The 13,394-nt window shown below is 44.9% G+C and overlaps 2 protein-coding genes across 3 annotated transcripts in view; both read right to left on the reverse strand.

The window, feature by feature from the left end:
* Positions 1 to 12,392, reverse strand: part of LOC146355471 (vomeronasal type-2 receptor 26-like) — a 28,068-nt gene extending 15,676 nt beyond the window's left edge. Inside the window, exons 1-5 of one of the 2 annotated variants that reach the window (XM_084840930.1) lie at positions 12,235 to 12,392; positions 10,383 to 10,671; positions 6,675 to 7,484; positions 5,567 to 5,794; positions 69 to 1,925 (exon numbers count right to left, since the gene is read on the reverse strand). In XM_084840930.1, the coding sequence (XP_084697056.1) occupies positions 1,791 to 1,925; positions 5,567 to 5,794; positions 6,675 to 7,484; positions 10,383 to 10,661 (1,452 nt within the window). In that variant the 5' untranslated portion in view covers positions 10,662 to 10,671; positions 12,235 to 12,392 and the 3' untranslated portion in view covers positions 69 to 1,790. Of the gene's footprint in view, positions 1 to 68; positions 1,926 to 5,566; positions 5,795 to 6,674; positions 7,485 to 10,382; positions 10,672 to 12,234 lie in introns of those variants that run through there. The other variant, XM_084840931.1, reaches the window with a different exon arrangement.
* On the reverse strand, positions 359 to 1,599 carry LOC146355472 (vomeronasal type-2 receptor 26-like). Its single transcript, XM_084834733.1, has 2 exons — positions 1,501 to 1,599; positions 359 to 1,333 (listed from the first exon to the last, which is right to left on the reverse strand). The coding sequence occupies exons 1-2, from the start codon at positions 1,597 to 1,599 to the stop codon at positions 359 to 361; spliced, it is 1,074 nt and encodes a 357-aa protein (XP_084690859.1).
* Positions 12,393 to 13,394: the final 1,002 nt, after the last annotated feature.

Below are 13,394 nucleotides of genomic sequence, written 5' to 3' on the forward strand. Positions count from 1 at the left end.
TTGAATCCAAGATTCAGCGCACCAGGGCATAGCGGGGGTACAAATAAAAAGAAAATGGGTCTCACTTTGAAATCTTTTATTTGGTGCACATTGATGGTTAATATTAGTACGATCGTTAGCATGATTCTACTTAGGACTCAGGTAGTGTTAACATAGTGAATGTAAATCTTTAAAAGAAAATGGCCTGTGATGGTTGTTGTCACGTCAAGCAGTTGTCATGATCATTCCAGACTAGCTTCTTTTGTGATGTGTTTGGAGGGAAGTGAGATTTATTAGAAGAGTATTCAAAAGGAGTTCACTCCCAAGGCAGGTACATTGGGTTTATTACTGCTATGCTGTACAAAGAAGGATTCTATAGTCAGATGTCATCTTCAGTTTTCATCATGAGATGCTCTTTTCTATTCAGATCTGGCCTCAGTACAATAATGTAGCACTTGGGGATGAAGATGCAACCCAGTAACCCCAAACTAGAAGCCAAGATGGAGAAGACCTGCACGGCCACCATGTATTTCCCTTTGGTGCTCAGGTAGGTTGGCACAAAGGACACCCAAACACTGCAAAACACCAGCATGCTGAAGGTGATCAACTTGGCTTCATTGAATGTCCCAGGCAGCTTTCTGGCTAGGAAAGCGACCGTGAAACAGATGGCAGCTAGGAAGCCCATGTAGCCAAGGGCAGTATAAAACATGGTGACAGACCCTTCATTGCATTTCAGAATGATCTGCCCAGGCTGGGAGTGCATGTCAGAGTCTGGGTATGGAGGAGAGATTCCCAGCCAGAGCATACAGATGCCCACTTGTACGCTGGAACAAGAAATTATGATGGAGTTTGCCAAACTCTTCCCCAGCCATTTCCTCAACTTGTTCCCTGGCTTTGTGGCCATAAATGCCACCACCACCATGATAGTTTTTGCCAACAAAGAAGAGACAGCAACTGAGAAGATGATGCTGAAGGCAGTTTGTCGGAGAAGGCAGGTCACCTTCTGGGGCTGACCAATGAATAGAAAGGAGGACAAGAAGGAAAGCAGGAGAGAGACAAGGAGCATGTAGGTGAGGTCACGGTTGTTGGCTTTGACTATTGGAGTTCCTCGGTACTTAATGAAGATTCCTAAAAGAAGACCAGTGGTTAGGGACAAGAAAAGGGAAAAGAGAGCCAAGGTAATCCCCAAAGGTTCTTCATAGGACAGGAAGGTTATAAACATAGGAACACACTGAGTTCTGTCCCTGTTCGGATACTGATCATCTGGACACTTGTTGCAATGTTCTGCATCTGAAAACAGAACATTAACTTCAACATTAACAATATCGACCTTACATCCATAATAGTCTGGGGTCTATTACAGTCCACAAAAGATATGTTGGGGGTTGTGAGAGCTTATATGCCAGAGAAACAAGGTGAGGGAAGGCGGGGTGCATGAACAACCAACATGAACCCAGCCGAGCACCCCTTATTGGGGCCAAACTGAACATTACACTGTCTTCAAATGGAGGTCTTTTCCACCTTGTGTAAATAGGACAGTGGATGTGTGATTTGAAGCTCAAAAGAGGAGCACAGGCCGGTCGTCCTGCAAATTTCCCCTGCAGACCCTTTGTACTCCATTACCTGAGGTAGTTTCTTTTAACTTGCTTTGTGAAAATCGATAACAACAACACTAATAGTTAAGTATACACAAAGCCAGAAAGGATCCAGTTCCTAAACAAACAAACAAACAAACAAACAAACCCTTTCCCGGAATATGTGTCAGTGGATGTTTGCCATATTTCTGAAGGGCAGCTCTTTGCTGCCTGGAGTCACCCACCTTCCTGAGTGGAGATGGTTCCTTCTGTACACTGGGCACAGTCAAAGCAACAGGTTGGTGCTCCTTCCTTAATCACCTTGGCGTATCCAGGCCGACAACCTTTAGTACATCTAGAAAAAGGCACGGTCTATCCATAAAGGGAAAGTGCATCAAGCAAAGTGTGTTAGTTAGGAGGTTTTATTTATACCGATGGCAATTAGTTATACTAATTAGTTATACTAATTAGTTATACTAATACGGAAAGGGCTGAACAGGGGCCCATCAGTCCCACACCCTGTGACTCCTGGCTCTTCTTTGAGGGCAGCATTTGTGATGATGGAACAATGAGAGGGGTAGGTGTCCAGCCAGTCCCTGACAGCAACAATTTATTGACTAAAGTTTGCCTAACATGTTTCAGGCAGGAGTCTACCTTAGTGGCAAAGAGTCTGCATGTGCCATGATTCTGGTAGACCAGTGAAGGCCTCTTACTCAACAGTGCATATGAATGTAAGAAGGATCATGCTGGATCAAAGCTGCTAGCAGACCTCTTGGTTGCAGAGCAGACCCTGCAGCCCTCTTGAATATTGGCAGCCTCTTGAATATTGGTTCCGGCCCAGCCTATCTTAAGGAGCGCCTCCAGCAACACCAGACAGGCCGCTTAACAAGATCAGCCTCAGATGGCCTTCTCTCTGTCCCTTCAGCCAGGCTAGCTAGATTGGTGGGGACGAGGGAGAGGGCCTTCTCTGTGGTGGCTCCCACTCTGTGGAACTCCCTCCCTAGGGAACTCTGCCATGGCCCCTCTTTCATGAGCTTCCGCCGCACATTAAAAACATGGTTGTTCAGGCAGGCATTTGGGGTGGCTGCTTATTGGAAGCACAGATACTGAAACTGAAGCTCAAATATTTTGGCCACCTAATGCGAAGAGAAAACTCTCTGGAAAAAACCCTGATGCTGGGAAAGATTGAAGGCAAAAGGAGAAGGGGACGGCAGAGGATGAGATGGCTAGATAGCATCACTGATGCAATGAATATGAACTTGAGCACGCTCCGGGAGAGAGCGCAGAACAGGAAGGCCTGGCGTGCTATGGTCCATGGGGTCACGAAGAGTCAGACACGACTTAACAACTGAACAACAACAAGGGTATTTTAGAAAATGTTTTCACTGTAGAATTTTATTGTACATCGCCCAGAGTGGCTGGGTGACCAGCCAGATGGGCGATTAATAAATTTAATAAATAAATAATAAAAATGGGGTGCAGGTACCACTCCTCAACTAGTTGCTGATGGGGCGTACCCTCTCTGTAAGTGGTTAATGAAGCCCTGTGGGGGGAATTTGGACCGTTGCAAGTCGTGCTTCAGCCGCTCCCTAAGCAGGGCACGCAACGTTGCGGAGAGTGCCTTTGGACATCTCAAAAGCTGTTGGTGCTGCTTGACAGTGTGGCTCGCGATTGCGGAGGAGAATGTTATATCTCTAATTACCTCTTGTGTAATACTATGCAAGATTTGTGAAAGCAAGGGCCATGTAATCACTGAGGACGTGGAGCCCACCGCACCTGTAGAACTAGCTACCCTGGGGCACAGCGAGTGAATGAGGACCAGAGACATAAAGAAGAGGGGGAGAAGGTGTGAGATGCAGTCTCTGAGCTGCTGTGGTCTTCACGCAGGCTCCACACTGGATGCGAGAGCAGTAGATGTGATCTACAGCATGTACAAGCATTCAGAAGCAAGGACACGCGCTCACTCCAGAGGAAGAAAACAAACAGCTTCCAATAGGTCAATGTTTGTTGGAGAGATTAAAAGCTGATGTAACTTTTCTTGTGTTTGTTAAAAAGTCATGCAGCCATGAGAGGGTTAATGTTAACGTAATCTCTTGAGTTAAAAGATATTATGTGAGAGTTTTCTGTATTATGTTTAAATGGTAATTGTTGTTTTGCAGAGTGGCTTTAGATGGTGAAATCTTAACATTTTCATATAAAAATGGTTGTATGAAATTCAAAAATATAGGAACAGGATGATATCTGCAACACAGTGTTCCTAATGTAAATGTTTGGTTTAATTTACAGCTTCTGATGAAAGAAGGAAACCGTCTGAAATGTATCAAGTGTAGTGAATATAGTTTTCGTGAGCACCCGAGCTCATCTCCCCTTTTTTCACCAGTTTAGATGCTACCAAACGTTACCTCCCAAGTGAAGGAGAGGGCATGGCTCCATCACCAAACATTTCTGGTGGAAGGTGCTTTGGGCCACAATTTCGGTCATTTGGGGGTTGGGGAGAGACCTCACCCAGAACAGGTTGAACATCACCTCCCCAGTCCATTTCATCACCTTCCAATATTACCCTGCCATCTTGTCTGGGTTTTACTTCAGTTTTTTTTTTACTTTCATCCAGTCCATTACTAATCCCAGTCACCAATTCAGCATGTCTACAACCTCATGGAAGTCAAGCATGTCCACAGCCTCAGTGAAAAGAAGCAGCAGAGCTGGATGTCAGCCGAATGTGAATGGCACCTCTCTCCAGAGCTCTGGATAACCTCACTCAGCAGTTTCACATAGATGTTAAAGTAGCACGGGTGTCATGCCCCCTCTGGGGGACTCCTCAGAATGATCTGGAGCCCCTCTCTCAAGCAGTCCTGGACCCCTGGGGGAGACAGACATTGACCCTAACCCTCATGACATTGTTAGCCCCTCTCAGACTCAGATAGTGAGTGGCTACCAAGCCCCAAAGAGCACTTGCATCTCAAAGTCAAGACTCGGCCAGCTGCTTGATGCAGAGGTGACTGCCTGAGGAATAAGGGCTTATGAGCAGAGGTATCCTCATGAAAAAGGTCCTTCTCATGAGTAGGCCTTTTCTCAAGTGGTACCAATGTCCTGCAGCTGTGCTCTGAAGGCTCAGGCTTAAAAGCATTCAGTTCCAGGCACTAGGTGCAGGAACAGTGTCTGAATACCAAGTTCATAGAATAGTAGGGTTGGAAGGGGCCTACAAGGCCATCGAGTCCAACCCCCTGCTCAATGCAGGAATCCAAGTCAGATCTTCCCTGACAGATGGCTGTCCAGCCTCGTCTTGAATGCCTCCAGTGTGGGAGAGCCCACCACCTCCCCAGGTAATTGCTTCCATTGTTGTATTGCTCTAACAGTCAGGAAGTTTTCCCTGATGTTCAGCCGGAATCTGGCTTCCTGTAACTTGAGCCCATTATTCCGTGTCCTGTACTCTGGGATGATTGAGAAGAGATCCTGGCCTTCCTCTCTGTGACAATCTTTCAAGTACTTGAAGAGTGCTATCATATCTCCACTGCTGAGGTCATTGTATTTCCCTGATGATGTCATTGTATTTCTCTGTACAGCACAATTGCCGATGAGCTTTTATAAGTCTCTTCTAGGCCCTTGCTGGGGTAACAGCCCCCTGTTGAGCTTGAGTAGCTGAAAGACAGCCAACAACATCAGATTTTCTAACTACCCCATATCTATGTTGGGAGAGACATCAACAATGCAATTTCCATCACAGTTCCTTAAAATGAAGCCATTCCCCTTTCTATTTGTAAAGTAATGGGACAGGAATCCTGTTTCTATACATATTCTCCATTATTTGACTATAAACTAACTGAGTAGGAATCACATTCTTTAAGTATTATGCATAATATTTAACACATTAATAGTGCTTAGGTCTGCAATTCCATTATCACTTACCTGGGAGACAAGTCCATTAAACCCAATACATCACTGAGTAGACATGTCTCGGATTGCCTGTTAAGAGATATTAAAGGCAACCAAAGGAAACTAGTGGTTTCTCCTACCTGATTGAACCACCTGGGCCACATAACAGAATTCTGATCAATGGTGAACTTGATCTCTGAGGAGGCCTGTCTCTCAATCCTCCCAACTTCTAATCCAGCAGTGGACTTGTTGGGAAACACCACCCAGTTCACAATGTAGAAGTCGGATGTCGGATCCCTGTTGTCATCCAAATAAGCACCATTCATGGAAGCATTGTGAAGCTGGAATTTTCTCAGGAAAGGGTGAAGCTAGAATGATATAGAAAAACACACAGATTTAGGAAACGGGAAACCCTGTTGTCCATCTTGGCTCTGCCCACTTGGAGCTCTAATTTCCAGTGATTCTTCCAGCCCCATCGTGGCTATGAATATTTTCATTGTTTACATTTACATTAGTCTTGAGGTCCCATTCTTGGATTTCCCTTTTCTGCTTCACCATTTTGGAGGAACACAAGAGTTTGTATCATATAAGCTTAATTTTGCATCCCAAAGAGAATTCTGACAGCAGAAGGTGGTCCTATTATTAGGCAAAGTGGGGCAGTTGTTGTCTAAACCTGACCAGATGGTGATCTATCCATGACAAGCAGGCCACATTCTGTACCTCTATTCCCACATCACCATCATCCCACGCAGTATAAAAATGAGATCCAGAACGTATCCTGCTACATGAATAAGCCTGTTATCATCTAAGACAGCCAGGAAGTCCTAGGCCACTCCCCAAAGGACAGCTACTGTATGAATGTCAAAGTGAGCCAACACAATCAGCTTAGAAGATTCCAACGCTACATCTGAAACTCCCCTGGCTAGCTCTGGTAGATGGATTATTGAGGAGCAGAACTGCCATTTGGTCCTGACCACCTTTTCTCAAGGGCAAACACTCACAATGGGAGGACTGCTGATTGGGACACCTGTTGGACCACAAATCCCTGCCCCAACCTGCATTCAAATTTGCAGTGATCCACTTGGTGGCTTTGGGCCAGTCACCAGCTCTCAGCCTAACCTACCTCACAGGGTTCTTGTAAGGATAAAAATGGGGAAGAGAACCATGTATTTTGAGCTCCTTACGGAAAGGTGTTCTGTTAATGTAATAAATAAATGACATGTTTTCAATGTGAAGGAGAAGGAGTACCTGCCATGACTGTAGCCCTTGGCGTCCCAGCCTGTTTCCACCCATTATCCCCATTCCATTCAGTCGGGATGAATATGCAGCATCTAAACTCTGTGCCACAGCCTGGATGGAGTTGTAAATACTGTAGGTGTCTTGAGACAGGATACTTTCAACCACTTCCTGGGGCAGGTTCTCCCTGTCCTCTTTTTCTGTGCATCTTTCCCAGACTTTCACAGACAGCACATGCCTGGAAGAGAAACAATGAAATGCTGTCTCCCCAAACTGATCGATAGCAGACAAAAAAGCATCAAAATTGTCATAGCGTGTGCTTTCTTTAGTCTTGATTGCGAAGGACAAAGAAACATGAGTGTGCTGGAGATCCACCATTCTGTAAAGCAATCTCACACTGAGGTCCTGCAGAGCTGTTGCAATCCAGACCTTCCCCACAGTTGATTTTTTGTACATTTCAACTATTGTTATCTGTGTTGCTAGTGTGAGCACAGCATGAGAGTCTACTTGACAAACAACTACATTGACTTGAGTGTCCATTAAGGCTGAAATCAAGTTGAAATTTCTGTCCAAGTTCTGCATGGCAATGCTTTCGGAGAAGGCAATGCAAATTCCATTCTTTATGAGCACAGGTGCAAAGGTGCTCATGAACCTTTCTCCACTGTCATTGTCTGCAGCAATGAGACCGATCCATGTCCATCTGAAATGCAGGAGCAGTTTGACAATCCCCAGGTAAGGAGGTTCTTGTTTTGGGACCATCCGGTAGGAAAACGGGAAGTGATGTTTATCCTTAGGAACCTGACTGACAAAACCATAACTGACCTATAAAGAGAGGAAGAGATTGGTATTTGGTGTTCTGGTTTAAGGAAGAGAAAAAGGTATTTGTTAATGTAAAAAATATTAATAACTCATCCATTTCCTGTGACTTTGCTATCATAAAACATTTTAAAATATTTCAAATGTTTCTTTCTCTCAGGCTGAGAGTCACTTTTTGTCCTGTTGTATGACATTTAGCAAACACCCTGGTTCTCTGCTCATGCCTTTTTCTAATTCCATTCCCTTGCAACACCAGCCCCTTTTCTTCCACGTCTTTAAGTCTGGATAACTGAGTAGTTTACACAGGATTACAGCTTCCAAATTAAAAGAGATATGGGATGTATGGATATAATCCATATGAGGTACCCTAATCTCACAATTCCAAGTGACATATTCATATGCACAATATAACTATGGCAGTCAACAGATGCCCTGCAGCGGCGTTGTCCTGTATCAGAGGAGGAGAATCCTTTTCAGCCTCAGGGCGGAATTCCAATATGGGAAAGGTGTCATATTCCATCAATGGACAGGGCCAAAGGTAGAGTGGGCAGGGCCAAAATGAGTTTCTTACCCATTTAAAGCTTACTCAAGAGTAGACAAGACAAGCTTCAGCCTGTCTGCCCAGAGGTAAGCAGGACAGGCCTCTGAAGTAAGCAGGACTGCATCACTCTGTAGATTCTTCCTCGGGGCCCACCCCATGTGCTCTGCAGAGAAATTTCCTTACTTCTGACCAGGAGCAGATTAGAGAAAAGAGCAATTCCCCACTGAGAATGGGAGACTCAGATCCAAGCAGGGAAAAAGTGTTCCAGCAGTTTTTTTTTTTTTAAAGCTGCAAAAACACTATGGAAAAATGGGAATGGAGGAGGAGGTGAAATGACTGATCAAAGGTAAAAGGGGCCATGTCCACCAGAAAAGGCTTTGCGACTGCATTAGAGAGCACTGTGGGGCAGATTATAATATAGAGGACCTGTATAAAATGGGCACTGGACTGTCCCTTTAGTTAAGGCTTCAGAATTCTACTGCTTATAAAAATAAGGTGAAATCTGGCATCCATATTCTACACATTTGTCATTTTTTACTCCAAGATGTGGCTTGGCATATCATATTTTTCCCCCCAATTTCAGTGAAAATGTCTGATATATGTTATTCAGGCTTGTTGAACAGGTGTGGCTTTCCTTGGACTGGTGAAGTTTTGAGCAGGGGCTCAAAGTTTATCAATGTTTTTCGGCCCCATGAAAGCTAATGTCAGCGACTGCTGGCAAAGTTATGTTGGCCATGCTCTGTTTCACTCTGAAGCTAGAGTTAGGGATACTGGAGGAATCTGGTTGAGGGATGGAGGTCGATGAGATTTCATTGGCTCGGCCCAACGGACTTTGGCTCGTCTGCTGCTAGCTGGCCTGACTCTATCTGCAGCAAGCCAGGCCAGCAAGAGGATTTTCTGTATTTTTAAAAAAATTGTACAAAGAGAGAGGCGCACAAATTGCACTTGCAATTTGTGTAATTTGCACAAATATCAACCACGATTTGTGTAATTTGCATGAATTGCAGCTGCAATTTGTGCAAACGAGAGAAATTGTGGCTGACATTTGCGCAAATCTCTATTTGCACAAATATGAACAATACAGGAAAAAGTTCCCAGATTTGGGGGGAAACCTGCAGTTCAGTCTGCCCACACGAGACAAGTCGGGCATGCCGCAGAACTTGGGTGAGCCCAAGAAGGGCGGGATTTCCTGGTGATGCACATCCAAAGCTAGAATGCTGCAAGTACGCCAAGGTTTTCATTACAGAGCGCTTTTATGTGCAAGGCCTATTCCTTTCATTCTGGAATATGACCTCTCAAGATAAGATCATACATTACTTGAACGATTGGGACCCTAACATTGGGGGTGGAGGGAGACTTTAATCCTCCCTCCCCCTTGAGACTTTAATCCTCCTCCCCACTGTGTTCCCAATCTGGATCAGCCCCTCCTTGCCTCCAATTTACAGGGCCAAAAAGGCATCCAGTTGTAAGGTAAATTGCAGGCATAGGGCAAAGTCTTAAAGCCCTGTACCCACCACTCTATGGTACTGATTCTGTTCTGTCTCCATGCCTATGTGCCCTGCATAGCCTGTTCAACTCAAGCCTCTTTTTAAATCTAACAAACAATTCTTTATTGAACAGTCTCTTTCAATGAAACAACAAAGGAATAATAACTCTCAGTCCACAGGAAACAAGGAGGTTGTCACAAAAGAAGGCTGGGGCTACAGAGCTGGGGGCAGCACAGATCCATATGATGTTCCATGAGCTACTCTTGAGTAGAAACAAAAACTAGCTACATCTTTAAAGTAACAAGCAGTTTGACTCTCAGATAATTTGGGAGGGGTGAGGATGGAATGCAGGGGTGGTGGGAGGAGAAGGGCCAGGGCCTGCTCATCTTTCTGAAAGCAGAAATGCAATTTGTGACATTGCACAACATCATCTCTCATCACGGTGCATCTTTGGGTAATGCATCAGACTCATTGTCTAATTTCCTGGCTGTGTGGCATTTCAGCCAACTTGAGAGCGCTTTAACTCTGGTCTTAACCTGGCAGGTTTTTAAATGAATCATTGTATATGTTTTGCAACAATCTTAAACCTATGAGGTTGGATACAGACTTAGATCCCACTGAAAATGTAGTTGTGATTGCAATGGGACTCAAGTGTGACCTCTCTCAAACCATTCTCTCTCTCTCTCAAATTATACTAGGCCATCTTTAAGGGTGGAACCCTCTCAGGTCAGTGAGCTCTTTCAGCTCTTTTAATAACCACTACCTGTTTCCAGCCTTACTTGCTGATGCCCAGCCCAACGATTCCTGTCTGGACTTCTCTGGAGAGATTGTAACGTGGAAGCAGACTCAGCCTACATCCTTCACCCCCATTCATACCTGTGGGATGTTGTAGATGCCCAGCATGGTTGAAATCTTGTTGGAGATTTCAGAGTCAGCTCCTTCAAGGACTGCCAACAGGTTATTCTTTCTCCCACAGCTGAAGTTTGGAACATACTGCCCGACAGACAGCAGGTCTACCATGGCCTCGTAAGTCATTCTTTCACTGAAATAGTTCTCGTAGACATTGTAGCCCAGGGTGACATTGGACAAGAGCCTTGGATTCTGGTTGATCTCACGAATGGCAAACAAGAAGGGAAGGAGGTGCCAGTAACTCATACCTGCTATACTGCAATCAAAATGGACGTCACCTGATTTTAATCCTCTCTTCAGTGATAACATATCAAATTCCTGCATTGTTTATTAAAATACAACTTCCTTGATTTTACACTTAAAAGTATACTCCCATTTGTTAACTTTTGTGAACACTGTGGAAACAGTCCCCAGCATGTTCAATGAGTCTTGAGCCTAATTGCGCTCTACAGCGATTTATATATTTTAAAAATGTGCACGTTAAATGCCAAAAAACCATATTTCATGTCATGTTTATTTTGGCCCTTATGCTAACTCATCTCTAGAGCCTAAACCACCAGAGCTGCTCCTAACATTTGTATACAAAAGGAAGATCTCCTTGTGACAAGGTGCTTAACCATTTGTCTCTTAAGAAAACCCGGGGAAATTTGTATTACGCTGCCAGAGAATGCTGTGCAAAAGAAGCGCTCCAAGATCTAGGTTTGCAATCCTAAACATACTTGCTAGGCAGTGAGTCCCAAAGAGGAGAGCGGGATTAACATCTGAGTAAGCATATTGCACTGTAAATCCAATCAAAATGTATGTTGAAGAGGTTCAGTGGATGAAGAGGGGCAGTGGAAGAGGAGAGACATCCCTTTTGGTTGGTTTGTAACTTAAGAGTGGGAGCATAGATGAGAGGAAGCAGTCAGCCTCTGAACTAGAAAAAAAGTACAGAAGGAGAGTAGCCAGAAAATTTGTTTCTGTCTTTGGGCAAACTCTGTTCTTCCAAGGTGCATTGCAACTGGGAAACTAATTCCTCTGATACCTTCCAGGAGTTACACCATATAACACACTGTGCTCTCTGACATTTATTTATTCAATTGCATTTATATCACCACCCTTACTCCAGGGAGTCCCCCCTCTGCCCTATGTTATCCTCACAACAATCCTGTGAGGTAGGTTAGGCTGAGACAGGATGAGTGGCTCAAGGTCACGCAGTGAACTTCATGGCTGAGTGAGGATTTGAACCCGGGTCTCTCAGTCCTAGTCCCAGCACTGCCACCACACCCTACTACAACGGACTGGCTCTCCAAAGATACATAAATACATGTTTATGCGTCTTAGGCAGTGTCAAGGAACCAGAGACCCTTCACCTCCCCCCAAACACATCACCATTCTCAGGACAAGGATCACTGCCTGAGCGTGGATCCTCCTCCACTCCCTCTGACAACATAACACTGAAGGCTCTTCTCTGCATGCTCCATCTGCCAAATTCAGTTGTCCTGCAATAGCCTCCTTGCACTTGCTCCTGAAAAGGTTGTCAGTAAACCGACTGGAAAACTTTCCTTCATCTACAAATTAGGAAGCTGCTGCAGGACTGCTCCACCAACTATGTGGTGCTTAGATGATGGTGTCGTGGTTCCTCTTAGTCCTGGACCCCCTGAGCAACTCCTCAAGGATCTCTGGCCTCAAGAGCCCCGCCTTCCTTCTGTTACCTTCCGCTTTCCAGTAATGTAAATTTAAATCTAGCAAATCACAATTAAAGGTATTTACACAGTAGAGCTGAGTGATACAAAAGGCCTTAAAGAAAATAAAAGCTGCAAAATGCAAGTTTCCTTACCCTAGCTGTACTTAGACTTCTCGAGGCTGTTTCTTCCTGCTCCCTCTTCAGGCTCTCGTCTCCCCGAGTCTGCTCTTACTGGCTCTCTTGCTCTCTTTATATACCCTCTTTCCTCAAAACTGAAAGTACTGTTTCATCCATGAAGAAATGAAACTTAACTGGGGAAATGAAACAGAAATTTAGCCGGGAAAATGAAACTACTCCTCTCAGGGATACCCCCTCCCAATAAAAAAACCCTGGCCTTTTCCCCCTTTCCCCCCCTTGCCTCTGTAGGCTGCAAACCTTCACAGGTGAATCACCTCCCTTTTTCCTGGCATTCCCAGAACACTGAATTGCAGCTAGAGAATTCCCTCTATGAGCAAACTCAGGTGGCAATGGTGACCGCAGGGCCTGACCTCAGGACTAAGTCCAGGGCCCTGCGACTGAGGGGCCGCCAATGGACAGCACTTGATGGGAGCAGTAGCAGGCTGGGGCGTACCCGGGCTACCCCTGTTCACTGCAACATTATTTCTTATTACTTTTTAGAAATAATGATTTTATTATGTTTCCTTTAAGCATATGTTATCCCTTTCTACAACAACGTTGCACATCTCCACAAGTCAATGTGTTCAGCATGAGGGCAGCAAAGGCAATCCCCACTTTATTCCCAAGTCATGATGGTTTAAAAGAGTTCAGAAGGTGAAACTCCACATGCTCAGAGTATTTTTTTAAAAATTAAGATAGGTGTTCTTCTAACATATCAGGAATGTAGAAGCAGTTGCAAAGCATGCAATGGTAGCTGGGAGGGTGGGGGGAAAGAAACGTTAGTTGTGTGTCTGTCCAAAGTGGAGCGGGGAGTGAGACTAGCCACACCCCTGTCAGGCAGTGAGTGTCAGCAGGGTCAAGACGGGGCCACTGAGAAACAAGAGGTGTGCATCTGCTCGGAGAAACACAAGAGGTTTGCAAAACTACCACAAATCTCTTCTCTTTTCTTTAGCAGCCCAAGAGGACAACCCCTCAGAAAACAACAGCCCAACGGTGACTGAGCGTGTTCAGCCGCAAATAATGGTGCGCGTCCGTTTCAAAAGAAAAAGGGGAAAGGTTGCATGTGTGTGTGGAGTGGAGTATCCTGGAGGAGAGCAAAGCTGCCTGGGACTTTGGACAGGAGAACTCCTGAGAAG

Source organism: Heloderma suspectum, chromosome 2 (assembly GCF_057233095.1).
Source record: "Heloderma suspectum isolate Gila_16-S chromosome 2, 16-S_ref, whole genome shotgun sequence".
NCBI lineage: Eukaryota > Metazoa > Chordata > Lepidosauria > Squamata > Helodermatidae > Heloderma > Heloderma suspectum.

Bases quoted from the DNA above. Each gene is read 5' to 3' on its own strand.
- LOC146355472 (XM_084834733.1), bottom strand. From the start codon at position 1,599: ATGGAGTACAAAGGGTCTGCAGGGGAAATTTGCAGGACGACCGGCCTG. The intron at 1,334-1,500 runs GTGGAAAAGACC...GGACTGTAATAG, and splicing joins CACTGTCCTATTTACACAAG to ACCCCAGACTATTATGGATG.